The sequence below is a fragment of the Haliotis cracherodii genome, unplaced genomic scaffold (genome assembly GCF_022045235.1).
Source record: "Haliotis cracherodii isolate W230 unplaced genomic scaffold, xgHalCrac1.p SCAF_8, whole genome shotgun sequence".
Classification (NCBI taxonomy): domain Eukaryota; kingdom Metazoa; phylum Mollusca; class Gastropoda; order Lepetellida; family Haliotidae; genus Haliotis; species Haliotis cracherodii.
In genome coordinates this window covers 15,871,870-15,892,747 of record NW_027266341.1, presented here as the reverse complement: position 1 = coordinate 15,892,747, position 20,878 = coordinate 15,871,870, and the positions used below count along the sequence as shown (strand labels likewise).

At 37.2% G+C, this 20,878-nt stretch overlaps 1 protein-coding gene across 1 annotated transcript; it reads right to left on the bottom strand.

Moving 5' to 3' along the window:
- Positions 1-5,660: 5,660 nt before the first annotated feature.
- LOC139450045 (transcription factor AP-4-like) lies at positions 5,661-17,829 on the bottom strand. Its single transcript, XM_071231679.1, has 5 exons — positions 17,453-17,829; positions 15,346-15,505; positions 10,012-10,180; positions 8,711-8,949; positions 5,661-8,413 (listed from the first exon to the last, which is right to left on the bottom strand). The coding sequence occupies exons 1-5, from the start codon at positions 17,539-17,541 to the stop codon at positions 8,000-8,002; spliced, it is 1,071 nt and encodes a 356-aa protein (XP_071087780.1). The 5' UTR covers positions 17,542-17,829; the 3' UTR covers positions 5,661-7,999.
- Positions 17,830-20,878: the final 3,049 nt, after the last annotated feature.

Here is a 20,878-nt window from a genome sequence, read left to right as displayed (position 1 = left end):
CGCTGGAATATTGGTGAGTGCGGCGTTAAACAACAAACAAACAAAAACAAATCTTACGATGTGAAATCCAAACAAACACTTATTTACAAAGATTGGTGAAGTAAACAACGTATACAAATATATTTGACGGAAATGGTTATAAATAAATGAAGATATAAACAGATAATCTGCACAATTTTCATTGACGTTAACTTGGCCTTTTAGGGAAATATCTTTTTGGATGAAATTGATTTTTGAAAGATTTCGTTGACATAAGGGTTAATCCCTTATTTGTTAATTTATTTGTTAATGTTTAAGGGTAGCCTAGAGGTTAAAGCAAAAGCCCGGGATAAATTATGGATAGAGTTTGTGAAGCCCATTTCTGGTGTTCCCCTCCGTGATAGTGCTGGAGTATTGCTAAAGGTGGTATAAAACAACTCTCACACACTCAAGAGTTGTGACTCCCGCCACCTTTGACTATGTCCAATTATGAATTAAACCTATTTATATTATTTTCTGAACATTCAATAACGTAGTGAGAATTATGATAAGCGCAGATACATTTACAAAGAGTTAATAATATAACTTTAAATAGATTCAAATTAAAACTGAAATGACATGACGTGGTCGCTCTGCAATAACCACAGGGCAAATACTGGGTACGTTTGCACAAACATTTAGATATTAAATTGTTCACTACCTTGGAATTAGGGTCACCGATTGGCCCAGTGATTACACACTGACATTTAATTTTTGTGTGCAGAAATTCATCTGGAAAATTGGATTTTGAAATTAGGTTTGCTTCCTGTTTCATAACGAGAATAACTTTTATCAATGGGAGGGGGCGTTTCAAATACTCGTACATATTGTGGTGAAGGTGACTCTCTGTTAATTCAGTATGCATATTTTTATTTATTTTCGCTTTTATTTTCTAGTAATGGAAACCAAGAAGGTTGAATGTTTAAGCGGCGGCATACAAATATCAAGTATCATGATAATGATCAGACATTTCAAATCATATCTGGAAAATAGTGAGCTAAATTGTACATTGACTTTACTCGTTATAGGTCCAGATTTGGCCTTACAAAGACTGTTTTACATCAATAAATATGCTAAAGTCGGTACTTGATTACTATCAATTAGTCTGTCATACAGACCCCCAAACAAATATATCCATTATAGCCCTTGTAAGTCTATGATGTTTGGCAAGTCTAGATTAAAGCAATATGAAGAACGTTTCTGGGGTCCTTTTTAGTATATTTTATAACTATAATTTAACAACAGTTTTTTCTGTAAAATATTCTTTTCAGAGACTAGATGTTAGTCTACCTACCAAAGAAAGGATTAATACTTTTTTAATACAGTGAACGCTTGTTAACTCAAAGCCGTGATGAATCAGTGTGTGTTAATTTCTTTGCTTGATTACTATCCAAGGAAGGGTCTTTGATTTATTTAACGCTTTTTAACTCAAAGTCCTTATGATAATCCAATTGTTTTCATGTCTTGATTAGTCAAAGGAGGGATTGATTTTGTAATATTGTGAACGCTTGTCCAAGCCATTATTAATCGAATGTGTGTCCAGTTATCGGTAGTTCAAGAAGCGATATTACAGGCCAGGGTGGCGCATGGGTACTCATCCTCGATTACCTAGAGTATTTTATCTCCATTCTGTTATATGTAGCATGGAGCTCATTTCACAAAGCGATCGTAGCGCTATGAGTGTCGTAAAAAATGTTAAAATATGAGAGTTACGATCAACTTAGCTTTGGCACGAACCGAACACAACACGAAGCTATAGTAAGGAATAGGTCAAGGGTATATACCACTAGAATTGTGTATTTTTTGGTTTAACACCGCACTCCGCAATATTCCAGCTATATGACGGTGGTCTGTAAATAATCGAGTCTGGACCAGACAGTCCATTAATTGACATTATAAGCACCGCATCGATCCACGCAATTGGGATACGATGACATGCATCAACAATGTCAGTGAGCCTGACCACCCGATCCCGATAGTAGCCTTTTTTATACAAGCATAGTCGCCTTTTACGGCAAGCATGGTTTGCTGAAGACCGGGTCTTAACGGGTTTAATTTGTAGGATAACCCAATTGGTACTTACGAAAAATATGGCATTCACCAATTGACATTATTTTCACTGGGGGCATAATTTTCGTAATCACACGAATGTCGATGGTTATGAAGTGAATGCCAAATCAAAACACACATACGCACACACACACGCACTCACGCGGATTGACATGTTTGATGTAAAAGATCGGTACAGATAGTGGCGGTCAACTCGCCATGCCATGAACTAGCTTAATCTGAATTCACACGTAACAGTAAACTATATTGATTAGTTACTATAAAATCTGTCTTCTCTACGGAACCATTTTGGCATGGGCCGTTTCCGCCTTGTCCCTATTCCCCGATCGCGTGGGAAAAAAACAAACTAATTAATTATAATGGTCGATGGGTTTTCATCACCGGTTTAATTTCGTTTACGCGTCACAGTCAAACTACTTACTGCTATCCACATAATAGGAACTGTGCTCTCAGCCTGGCTATAACGGTAATATATGACATATATCACAATGTATGCAATGATGGCGTGACGCGCACCTGTTACGGAATGACCATTTTTTCATGAATGGCCCATACCGGAAGTCGTCTGGTAAACAACTGCTGCTTCGCATTGCCAGACGAGCTATTATGGTTATCGTGGGCGGGATGTAGAACACCACGCTCCAAGAATGACAAAACGACACAAATACCAACTTGAACGCATGGAGTATCGCCGTGTCAAATCTACGTCAAGTCAGAAAGCCGGCAGCAAATAACGTAACACGAGTGTATGTTAAATTTCCCAACTACATTCTTACGTAAAATATGTTAATTGATGCTTGCTTAAAACCCATGGCTATTTGGACCAATCAGATTGCTGCTGTAATTGGCTGAGGATGATGTGTCCAGCTATCAACTGCAGTTAGCGCCCAAGCCTGTAGCCAAAGAAAGACTGACAACCCCCAAGTTGTACTATTACGACCTGTCTTATTCAACAGGAATATCCCGATGGGCCACCTGTCGGTGGCAGCTGATACTAAACATGTCTAATTGTGCACTATCGGGAATTCCACCGAGATGAATTGGTTCAACCTTGCCGTTCACAAACATATGTTGTTATTCTCACACACATGAACTCGTTATTGGTCAGTAAATGAAATATGTACCTCCTATTTCTCTGCTTACAAATAGGGGTACATATTATATTTCCTGACCAATAACGAGTTCCCGTGTTCTCATAGCGCCACTTCCCTGAATCAGCGCTTGGGATATCATTCGACCCGTCACATTCCTCAAAGTGTATCTGTGTGTTCAGATAACAAAAGGGATGGCTCAGGCTCTCCCTATAAATGGTTTGGAATTTCTGACAGAATATTCCAAATTCTAAAAAAGTCAGTTTTTATCCTTTGCTGGATTCTTTTCTCACTGAATAATCTTTGATACTCCAAGACCTATACGTTATTTTTTTTTTAATTCTTTTTATTTTCGTTTGTTGTTTAATTACGAATTAGCATTATTCCAGCAATTTGACGGCCGTATGTCAATAATCGAATCTGGGTCAGACAAATCAGTGATTGATAGTATGAACAACGTCACGCGCCGTCGGGGCACGCTGACTTTTTATAAATCAAGTGACCGAGGCTGACCACCCGAGCAATATAGGCGCCTACGACACGCATAGGTTGCTGAGGACCACTTCTAACCCCCACGAATTAAAGCCCTACTGAGGTCTGACCTTTCCATATCCAATAGAAATCTCTGCATAAAGCAGAGTCGATTGTACGATTCCGACTATATCATGAGCATGTGTTTATGAATCACTATCAAATAGTTACGATACCAGGTGTTCGCGAAAAGGTGAGCGTATATTGCCCCACCAGTGGCACCCGTCTTCACCGGACATGCTTGGTCGGCATCATTTATTGACTCAACACTTAGCGTCTGCGTACTGAATCTGTTAATCTAGTCTAGCAGTCACTACAGTAGTCAGGTTCATAAATACACAAATGACACTTAATCCAATCTTGACGAGGGTTCCGTCCCACATGTATGTGTGCTGAAGTTTGACATCTGTATCTCAGCAATAAGATTGTTTAGTAGGACGCTTTGTTGATGCGACCACAGGATATAGGGAGCTCTGTGCGGGTAAGAATATAGGTCCCTAGCAATTTATGTTTGCAAGAGGCGCTAAATGAAACGGGTAGTGGCTCGCTGACTCGGTTGATGCATGTCAATAATATATATGAGTTACGATTTTTAAGAAAGATATTATTAATGATCATATATTAAATCCTTCGATTTCTGTCGAAGTTCGATTAAGTCAAACACCCACTATACTGAATAAAATTGATCTTTCTGTCTTACCAATAACCATTTCTGGTGTCCCCCCGCCGTGATATTGCTGGAATATTGCTAAAAGCGGCGTAAAACCATACTCACTCACTCACTCACTCACTCTTACCAATAAGGACATAGTATACTTCTTTTGGTCTGTGGTCTCTGGTAAGACTTGTTTGATATGCTCCATTGGACATGTGTGTGATGCGTAGTATTTAAAGGGTGCTAGGCTGTGACATATTGACAGAGCTATTGCAAGGTTGAAACTGTAAAAAAACAAAAACGTTTATGATGTATACTACTCAGCAAATACTAGTGGTCTTTGTTACACAGACACCGCGTGTGTCCACGCTTCTGATACCACGTCGGAAGTAGACTTGGAACGGACAGCAGATAGGTTTGGTAGGAATGTACGAATAATTTATTTGTTTGTATGTTTCGGATAATCAGTTTTTTTCACGTTTTGTGCGTTTTATATTTATGCTGATCACAATATCTCCATGGTTTGCGAGTTTCATACTTATGCTGATGACAATATTTCACTTTTTGCAAGTTTCATATTTATGATCACAATATCTTAGTTTCATATTACTTCATAATTGATATTTTCATGTTTTGCAAATGTGATATTAATGCTGATGACAATATTTCCATGTTGTGAGATTCATATTTATGCTGACCACAAAATTTCATATTTTGCAAAGATCATACTTATGCTGGTCACAATATTTCCATGATTTGCGAATTTTATATTAATGTTGACCACAATATCTCCATGTTTTGACAGTTTCATATTATGCTGATCACATGATCTCCATATATTGTGAGCATATTTACTCATGTTCCAGATTAGTTTGTATCTCCATGTCACCTTAATCACTCACTATCTGATCAGACAAGTGAGTTGTGCTTGATGCTGCTCTGAACAGTCCTTTTGTCATATTTAGACATGACGGCTCAATATGTAACCAGAATAGACAGCATCAGTTAAATCTAGGCAGTCCGCGATCCATTTCAGACTATTTTACATAACATCATGGGAGAAACACCCAATCCTATTCAGTCTTTTCTGCGCTCTGTTCATGATGTCAATCACTGGATTTCTGGTCCAGACTCAATTATTTACACTGTCATATAGGACACAGGTGTTAAACAGTGAGCTAAACAAACAAATCCTTTTCACTAGTCCCAGACTAGGGTTGTGTCAAATATACATACAACTATTCCATTTTTGATGATTGTAGGTAAACAAGACAAACAGATATATTTTCTTTCACACATTTTAATATTGACCACTTTATCATGAAGCAGACGATACATCCACATGCTACATTGCCCGCCTGTGCATCGGACCGGTGAGGTTGGCCAGACGGACGCGCTACACCTCCACGGGGGAGGAGGCTAGGACTACCATATCTAAAGATGCAAGAATCACGCGGTCAGAAAAACATCACAGCTGCAAGCTAGGCACCGCTCTGCCTAATGTCATACACAACATGCCTACCAAGTTTCATAAAAAAAATAACTTGTATTTTCCATCAAAATTTGCTTTTAACAGTCTAAACTTAAAAAAACGTAATAAAATTCAATCAACTTAACCAATATCATAACTAATAATCAACCCTTAACAAAATGTAACTGTGAATTCCTTACAGAAGCAGAACTGAATACAAACAAATAAAATAAACCTCGAAATGTCTTAAATGTAAATAAGCCAAATATTTCATATCTGGCAATAAAGTGTGAAAAATGAATTATTGAAACGACTCAATATTGGATGATCTTAAACATCGTAACAACAGTTTGACATTGTGGAACATTGTGAAATTCAACAGATCCTAACCTGTGCTGGCCAAAGACAACAACAACATTGAGAAAGTACACAGTATTTGTTGCATAGATAACAAGCCACGAGATTCCTGCATCTTCAGAAAATCTACAAGCTAAGAGATACTTTACAATTCTTAGATTTGTATAATATTGGCACTGTCAATACGTCACCCACTGAATATGATACTGAATTCATGTAAAAGGTGAGAAGACCTTCACGAATCCCCTCCCATAGAAATTTTCTCAAACATTATACTAAATTTTTAATAATGGCATATTCAATGAAGGAAAAATATTTTGAGATATGAAAAGAAAGAATACATGTAGCCTTAGAAATAAACGCCTCATTTAATCTTAAGTTTTGTTGCAGAACTAAAAAAATTCCTTTGAATTGATGACATAATCAGGTAAGAGGCGATATTATATGTTAATGCTTTTGGTATCCATTGGGTGAGAATTAACCCTTCAACAGCCAACCGTGCTACAATCCAAGCTTAGTGCTGTGTCCAGACAAAGGGTTGCAGAATACATGAAACGGTCAGAAAACAAAATCAAACATTGAATCTGATTGGTCAATAGTGCCACCAGGAAAACCGTCATTGGTCAATGCGGTTACCCGGGCAACAATTACCACCATTGCATTGTTGTGTGCATTGTAATTACGTTAAAATATGTAACAAGAAGATATCCAGTGCTACTGCTAGATCAACACACAGCACATGGGACAATACTTAACAACAGACTTAACTATATACATACTGTTACCTGGGAATTGACCTGTTTAACCCATACACAAACTTAGCCAAACCAGAAAATAGCATCACAATACATTAGTTAAAATATCAGAATGTGCATTTTGGATTGAAAATTAAAGAAAAGTTTAAAGTCAGAAATGTTTCTCAATTTATGTTAACAAGATGTTATTTAACAGATTGAACATCGGTGAAACAAGATTTTATTTGTTAGAAAAAACATGTTCACCCATATTCATTACGTAATGTATGTATAGAAATACCATAGAGAAGATGAAGCAGTAGGTGAAACTACAATAACATCAATTCAAGACAATTCCCAGGAACACTGTAATTGAAACTTCCTATATACATTTATACACAGAAGGGAACAAGTTCAAATGAGAACTTGTTGAACACTATTTGTCAACATTTTGATACTGTCTTTACCTTTAATGTGTGTTGACAAATTTTTAAATGCCAGGGTTGAATTTTCAGTCTTCAGATTGATGACGTTATGCATACATATAAGTTAGCATACTGTGTTTTCTTTTACTTGTATGAAAATTGAATGATTACTTATGACAATACTGTAACAGTTACACCAGGCTTGATGTCATATTTTTGGTTCAAAGCTGTCTCACAGTTGGAATGTTCAACAGAATCTATGTTTGAAATGTCGTCATGGCGACCAAAGATGCAAGAGAAACGCAAGATTTGACAATGACCTAATGTTTTGCAATACAGTAACAATACAAAACAAACAATGTATCAAAAATGAAGCTTCCATAAATATAAATATATTAACTCTGTGATTCAATGAAAATGCCTGACAAAATGGTCGCAAAGAATGCGCAATGAAGCAATGAAATGCATGACATGTGATCCAATGCTTATGATAAATGGGGACAAAATGACTATTAGTGAACAATGAAATAGCACTTTTGTCATAATGAAGCGAATAATGTACAGGAAAATGAAGTCGATGATGATGATGATGATTATGATGATGCAATGCTGGGTATGTACAGAGTCTTAAACAGCCCAAGCTAGTCTCATAACTTGTGTACAATCACACCTGGTCTGTAGTATTGAGCCTGAAGAGGCCGATGCAGCAAGTCTGTCGCAATGGGGTACTTATCACTGAAATTTGACCGAACCGCACTCGGTAACTGATGCTGTGTATATCTCAGTGGGGAATCCCGACCTGAAATGTCTGATTTAGTATCCTCTTGGTCACTCATACAACTTTCCTTCTCATCACTTTCTTCACTGTTTGGAATTGGCTGTTTCTCGTCTGCTTTCCGCTCATCAAAAAGAATCCTGTCACCTTCCAAATGGCGAATAGCTTCCACAATTGTCTCCAAGTTTTTCCGTGACATTGATGATTCCAAGGCAGCTTTGGGATCCTCCTCTTTGATGTCTACTTTCTCATTATCCTCAGACACTTCTGTGACATTGGCTTGCTTCTGGGGAAAGGAAGAATAAGTAAAATAAATACACAGAAATGATAATAGAAATCCAATAGAACATAGCCCTAATATGTATACAGGAAAGCAGGATCAAGAAACATAAAAACTTATGCATATACAGGTGATTATTGTACCAACTGGTTGTATTTTGTGAACAGGTTGTAGTCATATTACAGAATTTTTTTTATTTTAATTGACTTTCTTAAAATATTGAAATGAATAAATTAAGAAAAAGAAAAATCTATATTTTGGGTGATGACGATGAGACAGATGTCACTGCTTATAGATGCTTACCAAAGCCTTTTCGTTCTGTATGTGAATAGAGGCTTGCACATGGGCTGCAATGTGACGGATGCGGTCAGGGTAGATCTGGCTCTCAACTGATCGAAGTCGCTCTTCATACATCATACGTAACCACCGTTCTCGGTCCAACTGTCGACGCAGTTCAATTATCTCCCTTTGTAGTTCCTCATTTGATTCTTCGCTGCTGCTGTCTATGGAACTCCCTAAACTTATTCCTTCATCAGACGATTCTGAAAGATTAGGGAACCTCATTGTAGCTTTATAACATTTATACAATCATTCATATACATTACTACATAGACAGATCCGAGTAGGAATACACACAGGGAAGAGGATGTCAAGTGTTTATTGTTTGTTGTGTAACACCGCACTCCGCAATATTCCAGCTATATGACGGTGGTCTGTAAATAATCGAGTCTGGCCCAGACAATCAAGTGTTTGACACCATGAGCATCTATGTACAAATTGTGATACGATGACATGCATCAACCCCAACAGTCGCATCTTATGACAAGCATATTTGCCTTTACAGCAAACATAGGTTGGTGAACCCCAATCTTCATGGGTCCAATTGTTTATTGAATGTGGCATACACAAATAATGGAACTATTCCAGCACGACTAGGGAAATATCAAGCACTAAAAACATATCTATCTGTCAAAGATGTCTTCAGGTAAGTTAAAAACTGGGAAAAAATGTATACTTTTGACAGTAAGAATCCGAGTTAGACATGCATTTTTATTTTCACTAGTCCACAAAAATGATCTGCTACAGAGCTGCCATTAATGAATGGTAAAAGTGATAGCCAACGAGGAAATGTCCCTAGTCCTTCCTGAATGTTACTAGTCTGGAACAACCATTAGCACAACATGTTTGGACCCTCTTTTCATTCACAGGCCTCAGGTGCACATCACCACTATGAAGTATCTCAATGTCCTGTCTTCACATTCCACTAAGAGGACACATCAAATAACATCCATATCTCCAGATTGATTTCATTACTTGATGAGCCAGGAATAAAAGATAAAGGGCCAGGGGGGGCCCCATATAGCTCCATAATGGAGGGTCATTAGTTTCTTTCTGGGGTCAATGACTGGCTCGACTGAAGCACAGGAGATCCTATGAATTCAATTGTCAATTCTAATGGTATTCATTATTCCTCTACATAACTGTACATGAAAAAATGTGCTTCTGAAAAATACTCATTGTATGCCTGGATGTCTGATGGATGTTTTTTTATGGGTGTGTGTGTTAATGAAAGTTGCACTTTTATTTTTTTGCCAATTATATACCTGTATCTCTTTTCTTTCTTTTTGGAGGTGGAGATTCATTGAAGTACTCATCCCTTTCATTGGAAACTTCAAGGAGGATTTTCTTCAAATGAGCATTCTGGGCCAGGAGCTTGGTCTTCTCCGTCTCCAGACTGCTGATATGCTCTGAAGTTTGTTGAAGGATTGCAGCCTGGAAAAAAACCAACCATGTTTAACCAGCTACTATAAATAACTGTCAAGTATGCGTCTGACCTAAATACCACCTATGGATAGGGGAACAAGTTGTGGATGCAGTGAAGCATACACTGTAGGGTCGTTCAGTTCACTAGTAGCTTTCAACACCACAGGCTGTGCATGAATGGACCTGCCAGCTCGAGACTGTTCCCACACTCCGACTTCATTATCATATAAAAGTCGATGGCATGTCGACTATTTACAATGAATGGCATTATGATTGGTTCGACAAACCGGCCTATCCTTGTACCTGAAAGGCATTTTAAGACACTGTATAGAGGATTTTTGAAACTTCTTTGTAAGTTCAGTCAGTGTTGAGTTCAACAATTACATATTAATGACAAACGGGTAAATCTGCTAATAAATGTATAAGAGTATTCAGTAATATAAGGACCTACTGTGTTAAGCTTCATGGTCTAGCTGTCTCAAAAGTTACAACAACAAAAAAGAACTGAGGTACAGATCAGTCTGGTCGGAGTCAAGGTATTGTGAGATCATGGTTACCGCATTCGACGTAATAAGCGCCCCGCTCTAATAAGCGCCCACGGCGATATTTGCTACTTATAATATATTGGCTAGTGAACAATACCAATTGGCACCCCTTCCGATTTATCAATGTACACAAGACTTATTTTTTCGCGCATAATACGCACTTGTGTGTTATATGCACCCTTAATCATGGGCAATTAAATTCTGGAAAAATATATCTGTCGTACATAAACATTTCAGGCTGTCAGCATAAACCACGAAATTTATCTTTCAACTCTGTTTTTTTCTCACCAAAATAATATTCTAATAAGAGCCCCCCATTTCCAATTTTGAGAGCGCCCTGGGTGCTTATTACGTCGAATACGGTAATACAAATATGGAACCCTACAAGCACAATTCAAGGCTATCAAATGTCATTTTCAAGGCTTTTTAGCTGGGTCATCAGCCTTAGTCAGTCAATATGTTTGGGTTTTTTCAATCCAGCACACTTTACATTAATCCCAAGACCTAAAAACCAGTATGAACATCACAAATTTTCCAACAAAATATGTTTTCACAACCAACAAATAAAAAGAAATTATGTCTGTCTTGAATCATCATACTTTCATGAACAAGTAGACATGATTTTGTACAAATTAAAGGTTTTTCAAGCCATTTTTGAGATTGTCAAGGCTTTTCAGGGTTGATGCTAAAAATCAAGGCTAAAATATATCAAGAAGGACCTTAAAATCCAAGGGCTTTACAAATCTGTATGAACCTTGAAGATGTATTTTGGTCTACTGCCAAGTGAGCCATATGTAAGTACACAAATGTAAATCAACTGAAAACGATTCAAAAGGTAAACTAGCATTTTTTTGCTCATGTAGTTTAGGTCTTTTGGGGCTTTGATTTGATAGTTATCCAATGTGTCCCTAAGATTAGTTTCAAATCATCTAATTCAGTTACTAAGATGAATATCTTGTACTGGTTTGTACAAAAACAATTTGACCTGACAATATTACAGTCTCACAAAGCACCCTACATTAAAACACAACATGGCCAATAACATGTGTGTTTAATTGACACTGTTAATTGTTGATGTTATCTCTGTCAAATAATACTAAATCTAGAATAAATGTGTGTGTGTGTGTGTGTGTGTGAGTTAAAATTTAACGTCGCATCGGCATTATTTCAGCCATATAGCGACGAGACCAAGCTAATATATACACTATTTTGTTATTTATGCAATGTCATATTTAAAAACAATTTATGAAACATATTGGAGCATACTACATTTAAAAACAATTGATGAAACATATTTGAAACTCCATAGTCCGAATACAGATGATCGATGACAAATATTGACACACATCTGGTTTTGGTACTATTTACTACACAGTCTGACCCATTTAAATACTATTCCACCTGCGCAGTCCAAACTCAAGCTTGGTCCACACATGTCTGGCTAGCAATCCCTTATCACTGCAAGCCACTCCTAGGGTCACAAGACATTGTGCAAACAAGGAGTTAGTTCACACATACTTTTATCACCAGGGCTGAATCAAATCTAGCCTGATCGAGGAGTTACATGTTGCGCAAGAGGTGATAGTGTGAGTGTACAGGCAGCGGCTAGTGTGGAGGATGTTCTAGAGACTGTTGCCAAATACAGCTTGTGTGTGCTGGGGGAACACAGACACATTCCCGTCAACGACTTGCTACTACTGACCCAAATAAACACAATCAGGAACAATTGGAGTTTTTTCAAAGCTCCAGATTGTTGGATAAAGACATTGTCGCCACCTTCTCATACACATGCTAATGTAATTAGCTGGGAAAATTAATTGTGTGGGGCTAGCAGCCATATTAGCCACAAGTATTAGAGATAAGTCAAATATCTTCTGTCAAGCAATTACAGCTAAAATTAGTCCATATACCATCATATAACACTAAAATCTAATGATCATCTGAAATATTGTGGACCAGTAGACTCAAAAAGTTTTTTGTAACGACTGGATTTGTGTAAATTTGAACGTTAAATCCAACGTTTGAACTATTGTCTAATACTGTTTTTCACAATACAAATAAACCATGGTAACCCATCCTAAAGTCATTTAACAGTACATTTTTTAGTTCAAACATTAATTCATAATAAATAATAGTGATTAATTGATCTAACCTCAATGAATTTAAATTTCAGGCATATTCACAAATTCTCAATGCATAATTAGCATAACACTGTTCAATTATATAGGAATGTATCTAACAAGCCTGTGTCTATCTGGACAGAATGAACCAAACACTGTGATATGTTTACATTCCTAGGCAGTGATAAACCTATCAGATCTCACAGTGGCCGTCAGACTTTGGCAAGTAGTCAGATGACTCAGTCAACCAAAATAGCACCTGGACCTATCAGACTATATCCAATCAGCCGGACTACTTTCTCTGACCATCTGATCCAGCTGTAACACATGCTTATATTGCCAGAGGTCACTTGGTGATATTTACGTATGATATTGAGTTGACCTTGTCACAATTACTGCATACTTACAGCCTTATTCATTGTGATAATTTATGACACTGATACGAGTTCCACAGTGGAGGTGAAATTGGAAATAACTCTGATAGGAGACTGTCAGGAATGTAGAAATGATTGTATCATTTCTGATTCATCTGATAGCCATACCAGTATACATTCTTCAATTTCTCTGCAAGCTCTACCATCTACTTAATCGTTCTTAGAATTTTGATATCCCAATTTGAATTTCTATAAAAGTTTACTCTTTGAGAATAGTATGTTTATCATCTATTTAATAATATAAAACATCACAAAATAAAACCTAAAAAATTACAAGACTAAAAAATGACATGTGTTAACAAAATGTTAAATTCAATCATATTCATGTCTATGTGATTGACTTATTTACCAACTATTTAGTAATATCTAACTAATACCTAATGATAACATAACCGTGTTAAAGGATGACAGTGTAAAATTCGAAGTCACGAGGGGACTTGATCCCGTGACCTTGGCAACACAGGAAGTTACAAGATTCAAATGGCAGTGCAAGGAGCCGAGGCTCATATGGAATGTGGGAGTGGTGATATCTAGGTTTTGTGTTCTGTCCATGCCATTCATAGCGCTTCAGCATATCTCAATACACGATCCTAGTCCCAGTTGAAATGTCAGTGGGCCATTAAATACAGTGAAGGAGTATGAAAAGAGGTTTTCTTAATGGGATAGTACTGAGACTAAGAATGAAACCTTTCAGTATTTTGTTAGAAAGTATGTCACATATTTGTAAACCATTCACAGTTTTTGGACAAATAAAATGGTAAATAAGATTTCCAAGGCATGATATAAGTAAAAAAGGGTATTGTGACTGGGTCAATGGAAACAGAAATCAGTTTGTAACTCAAACTTCCTGTTCAAATTTCATAAAAAATATTACTGTGAGAATAGAACACATCAGCATGATCAGTAACTTTGAAATGTTAATATGATATATAACATTTTTTGTTTGTTTAACGGCCCACTCAACAATATTTAAGTAATTTAATGGCTGAGTGGAAATAATTGAGGCCGGCCCAGACAATACAGTGATTGACACACCCCGGTATATCAAGCATTTAACCAGGATTTTAAACTAAGTGTCCCTGGCAGGCAATTTGGGAAAATATACATTTGTTTAAAATTGGGATTTTAAAAGTCTTTTCATTGTTTCAGAGGTCAGCCCATTTTAACATTGTCTTTTGAGGCTGCTTTCAATACAATAACATATAACTGCTTTACAACCTCATGCTGTTATCAGTGAAATACAGGTTATTTTTACAAAGCCATAAATATATTTAACATAAATTGGGAAACTTTTAATTGCAATTTTAATGACATTTGCTGCAGACTTGTGACCAAATATCGGCCTCTGGGCAGGTCAAGATAAATCCATAATGAATAACCCTAAAAGAGAACATATTTTCTGAATCGACTAAATACTAACCTGTGAATAAGAAATATCCACTGCCATAACTTATATTTTCAACAATCATTGCTTTTTTTATAATTTGAAAAAAAAAGAAACACAAAATTGCTACTCAAATAATATGCAAAATAATAATTAATGACATGTTTCTAAACGAGTAAAAGAAATATAGAAATCTGAAAGACTTTGCAGAGAACCGCAGACAGAGCAAGGGGAGTGAACTCTTGGTGGCAATGACCTATATGCCATGTGCATGTACCCACTCACTCCGCCTGTCTGCGGCTGGCGCAAGCTAGTGTAGCGTGCGAGGGAGTGGGTTGTGTTTCACATGTTCATTGGCTGCTGTCTGCCTTACATGGCAAGGGCGTCCTCAGTCGCTTTGCTGGAATCTTTACAGACTAACCCACTAACAAGGCACCTTGACAATTTCTAATGTCAAACAACAACACTGACTTGTCGATTGTTTACAATAAAACCGGTTAATGTGGTTTCTGGATTAATAGAAAACTTGGATTTGCTGTTGTTAAATGTTAACAAGAGATTTAATTTTTTAACCTTTTTTTCAATATATGGAATAGTCCCATGTGTACTATTATAAATGAAACGGTAAATCCTGATTGAGCGTTCGCAGTGGAATGTGAGTTTTTGCGAATGAAAACGTGGCAATATTCACCTTGCTGAGTTTTTCACCATTGTGATGGGGAATGAGAGTTTTCAGGGACTGAAAACCGGCATTGATGCTCTGCATTCGGCGACGTTCATTGCTGTTTGCTATTTCTCGGCGGACTCTCTTCTCATTTTCTAAGTGTCCCTTTGGGGAACATTCTCTTTGCCTAGAAAACAAATGTTTATATGTGAACGAAACGTAATCACATACGGACAAACACATTGAAAAGGAATGAAATATTTTGCACACTGTCATTTAAAACACAAACACTGCAATTCAATAAATTAAAAGTGAATTTTATAGTAGACCTAAAGTAGACTCAACAGTTAGAAATTGAATTTTACAATACGGTTCATAATTCCTAAAACCTGTTGTATTTTGTCCATCTTGTTTTTTTAATTTCGGTATTCGACAGATAAAATACGAATAATCGCGTAGTAGGTGTAGATCTACATTAATTTCTATTCTATGAATATTGGTCTGAAGGTGATCAGTCCATTCAAGTTGAAATGCCAGAAGGGGTGTTTATCTTTCAAAAATAACAGTTTTAATAAAAACATTCCACTTTTACTCTCGCTGTAAATGAATGGAATAATCCCATTTGAGAGCGACCACATCGATCGATGTTGTATTATTGATCTTCTGGTCTAGCCAGACACGAAATGTCGCTTGGCAGCCTGCCAACAAGTCGCTAACAAATTCTGGCACCACGCCAAGAGAAGGCATGGTCTTCATGGTTTTGCCCGGACGAAATTTCCTTTAATGTTATGGGGATTTTAAGACACGTATCGCATACATTTCTTGTGACATTGTTTATTTTAACTTTGAGGAAGTATAACACTATTGTCCGATGTACGAAAGTGGTGATTTGCGCAATAAACGTATAAAGTATGTCCCGACTACAATATTTGGCCGAGAGCCAAAGAAACCTCGTGACTACAGACCCGCCTTATTAATATTGCTAGCTAATGACGACCACGTTATCGGGACATTGTTCGTTGAACAAAATATATTGACTTTAGATTTAAATTGATTTGAGTCCAAATTAAACCTATTGTCGAAAAAAGGTTCGAATAAAGAAAATAATGTGCGCAGACATTTTTTTATGAATATTATTTATGCCGAAAAGAGGTGTCTTATTCCAAGCACATTCATAAAATAAAACGATCTAAACTGTAAATCAAATACCAAACTGAATAAGGTAGATCGTGGCCTAGGTGTAGATTAGACAGACGAATACATTTCCAAGAAAAAAAAATAAAGTGGAAAATTAAATATATAGATCATCTATATTTCTGATTAAAACCACAAGTGATTTGGTCTGACGAAATAAAAATAAATTTAAAAACGAAATGCGGGATGCAAACTGAATCTCATGTCAGTTCAGCCCATTCCAGAAATCAGCTGATGTGACGCAGCACGCCTTGCTTACTCATCACATGGTAGTCAAATATTCAAACTAAATAAACGATAGCCCAAGAAACGTACCGAGATATAAACAAATATCATTTCGAAAACAAATAAGAAAACCGAAATCGAAAATGAGAGCCTACGTTTAGCGGTTGCTTTTTTCACAATAACGAGTGAAAATGTGCCGCTCAGCTGATCGGCGCTTACACATGGCCGCCGAACAGGCCGCGCAAGCCACATGTCAACAGAACCAAACATCAGGCTAATCAGCTGATCACACCACACAACGTGCCATCTTGCAAAACTACACCACAAAAATACATACAACTATGTTATAGTAGATCCATGTTGTGGTCAAATAAAAGCAATATAAAGCAAAACATGGCAAGTTTAAAAACATTGTCGACCACGCTACCGAGTAAAGCGCGCCGTGCGGCTTGGTGAATGGGCCTTTGTTTGTAATGGCCATCATGTGGTTGTCGCGTAGTGCTCTCTTTACATCGCCATTCTCGCAAAATCAGACTTAACAAGATGGCAAATGTTGTAAATTATGATGAAAACAGTCACTAAGAATCTTATCATATACTTTGTACATCATAAACGACCTTAGGAGGACGAAGAACTTCAAAACAAGATCGCGGCATGCGTGCGTACGCCAATGTTTATAACGTAAACCATGTGTAAGGCAAATACTACAACTTACTTTCCGATTGCGGCTGCAATATCCATCTCTCGCAGTCGAATTTCTTCCATAATCCTTCTCCTATCGTTACTCCGTGAATAAAGTGCCATCTTTGCCACAAGAAACAAGAATCACTCAGAAATATCCTCAAAATACGAGAATATTTACGGTTGTAAGACAGTAGAACCCTGCGATACGCTAGCAGAATGAGTAATAATTGGCGGGAAACAGCTGGGCTGGCCGATTCACACCAAACAGATATGGTCCACTGGGGGGGGTCCGTCTGGCAAAAGCTGTAATATTTAAACAATGGAAAATTACATCATATGATGTGCATCTATCTTCTAAAGCTTCTTAGCAGTGGTGATGAGGCAGCAAAGCATCTACCGAATTGTTCAAAATTAAAACATGGTGGGACTATATTCTCATGCGCATGCAGCTCCGTGAAACGGCCGTTGGCAAGGCGCGGGAAAGTAAAAATAAACAAATCAACAGCTGCTGGCAGGCTGCCAACCGACTACTAGGGAGAATTTAAAATTGCGGAAGCATATTTCTTAAAGTTGCACCCAAACGGTATATTGTGCTTCAGTATATTTTGTAGAAAATTATGGAACTATATAAACTACTTACATTTCAGACTTTGCATGTAACTGTTACTGCAAAACCAACGTTGTAGAGTGTAAAATCCGAAGCGGTTTACGAAATATTCTTCGTAGTGATTTACTATGTCTGGAATGCAGACAGTCTATGACATTGCCATATACGTCGCTACTAAAAAAAGCGTGATAGTCAGCTGACTAGCTCCGCTCTTTTGATTGGTGTAGAAATGATCAATAAGAAACTGCTGGCTCTAACACGCATCAATCTGAAGATTTTATGTAATCCACTACGAGGAACATTATCGCGTATGCACAACTAAAAGCATTTTAGCGGCGCTTCGAGGAATAATGTGAATTGGTTTATTGCCCGCACTGTTTAACTTCTGTTTTAATAAATGAGCGACGATTCGGTGCATGTTTTTAACCTCATTAACAACGACCAGGAACAGAGACCCTAGGCTGTCGTTAAATCAACAAAGCTTGCCTCAGATTTTGCGGACCATTTTGCCTGAAACAAAAAGGACGATATATATATAAGACAGTGTTTTGTTTTCTCATAGAAAATTATTTATTTGTTTGTTTCCTGGTTTGTTTGTTGACTTGAATTAAGGTTTAAAAAATATCGCTATATGATAAAAAAATAAAATTTCATACGTAATAAGGAAACAGTTTTGTAAATCCGTTCTACACGACTAGGCATAAAAATTATGACTGTGTAAAGACCTCGTCATTTCTAGAGACTATATCCCTATACACTGAGTTATATTTTATTGACAGCTATATCTATGTTTGTTGTTAGATAAAGACCCATTTACATCCCCTCAAATATCAAGGAAACATATTTTCTGGCATTGAAAAAGGATTGATTCAGAAATCGGTAATTATTTAAATGTTGTTGTTTTTTGCACGAAGGCATCGATCCATAATCATAGATTTTTTTGTTTCAATTATCTTCCGAAAGATATAGGTATTGAGTCCCGACTATTGAACTGGCATATATTTTGACCTTGGAATTAAATTATTTTTTTTATTTTTTTTACTATGAACTATACAGCTTTCTGTCTTTCTTGCATTAATCACTCGTATTGTTGGCCATGAAGTCTCTATTTCTGGTCATCAGTTTTAATAAATCACGCACTTTTGCGAAATAAATACTTTGTAAAAAGATTAACACCGAAACAATGAATGAAAACACGTTTGTTTGGGTTTTTTCGAGGTTTTTTTTCCAGGCCTATAAAACTTACATATGCCGATGACAAAATGTACCTCAAATATCTAATAGTGCCCATACCCCGGCTGATGAACCATGCAATCTAATCTGTTCTTTCAAACGACTATAACAGCGTATCCCGAGCCACATATACTCACTGATATCCTCTCCTCCCAGTATTCAAAGGGAATAAAACAGTCGCTATGTGGTCGCCCGCCCCCGCACATACCGACTGTGGGCATAACCGGGTTTTCTTATCGCCATACCCTTATTTTTAATACTGCATTTTTTTTAGTATCAGCTGTGCATTTGTGTTTATATAGGCTTGTGTTCTTGAAAGAGCTCTTGTTAAATCACCACTGAAATATTTATAGTAGTGTAATGTGTGGACGGCGTGGGTATTAATCTGTGACACTGTAGAATTTAAAGCCATTTGTAGGAGATTTGATCCACACTGTTCTACTTTCAGAAGAGTAAAGTACAATGAAACCTCGTTAATCCGGACCCCAGCTATAGAAATGCAAAGGACATATATTTTATAACTCCATATTGCCCATAAGGATGAATGATGGGTAGAATAATAATTTTCCGACACTTGCACGTGTGCAATTTAATGATTCTCAATGATGATTGGTCAGTTGAAATCAAATGACGTCACAGTGCTTCATTGTTGAGCAAATACCTTATGACGTCATCCATTGTTCATGATATCACAAATTGATTACATTACGTCATCTGAACAATAGAATAAGTATCTCTGAAAGATTGTCATTTCATACTTTTTTAATGAGTAACATTATAGAATTACCTCCCCAAGACTCGGAATTATAGATTCTCTGTCCCTCTTGAATGAATGCTGTCAAATTGCATTCACTCGGGACAAATAATCCGTAATTCATCGACCCGTGAAGAACCGGGTAGAATAGGTCACCAGCAACCCATGCTTGCTGTAAAAGGCGACTATGCTTGTCGTAAGAGGCGTCTAACGGGATAGGGTGGTCATGCTCGCTGACTTGGTTGATGCATGTCATCGATACCAAGGCGTGAATCGATGCTCATGTTGTCAATCACTGGATTGTCTGGTTCAGATTCGATTATTTACAGACCGCCGTCATAATTATAGCTGGAATATTTCTGAGTGCGGCGTTTAACAACAAACCATCCAACCAACCAACCGTAATTCATCGCATTTCGTTGGTTCTTCTTTAAGTATTGATAACTCAATAGTTAAACCAGATTCGTTAAATCCTATGTTTTCACTAGAAACTGTATATATCGTTAAGATTAACGGCGTTTCACTAGCTTTATACATTATTTATTACACGGTGATCGTCCGAAGGAGGGGTTTTCGAACAAACGAGGTCGGAACTGTTACGAGGTTCGCTGCTAATATTCAGATAAACAAGGACATGTGTACAGATTACATTTGCCCTGCTATATACACGTGTCAGACTGTCTCCGTCTTCAGGTGTACAGATTACATTTGCCCTGCTATATACACGTGTCAGACTGTCTCCGTCTTCAGGTGTACAGATTACATTTGCCCTGCTATATACACGTGTCAGACTGTCTCCGTCTTCAGGTGTACAGATTACATTTGTCCTGCTATATACACGTGTCAGACTGTCTCCGTCTTCA

Excerpts from the sequence above, each read along its gene's own strand:
- LOC139450045 (XM_071231679.1), bottom strand. The coding sequence starts at position 17,541 with ATGGCACTTTATTCACGGAGTAACGATAGGAGAAGGATTATGGAAGAA. Across the intron at positions 15,506-17,452 it reads ATTGCAGCCGCAATCGGAAA|GCAAAGAGAATGTTCCCCAA; the intron begins GTAAGTTGTAGT and ends TTTGTTTTCTAG. Across the intron at positions 8,950-10,011 it reads AAGAAAGAAAAGAGATACAG|AATCGTCTGATGAAGGAATA; the intron begins GTATATAATTGG and ends CTAATCTTTCAG.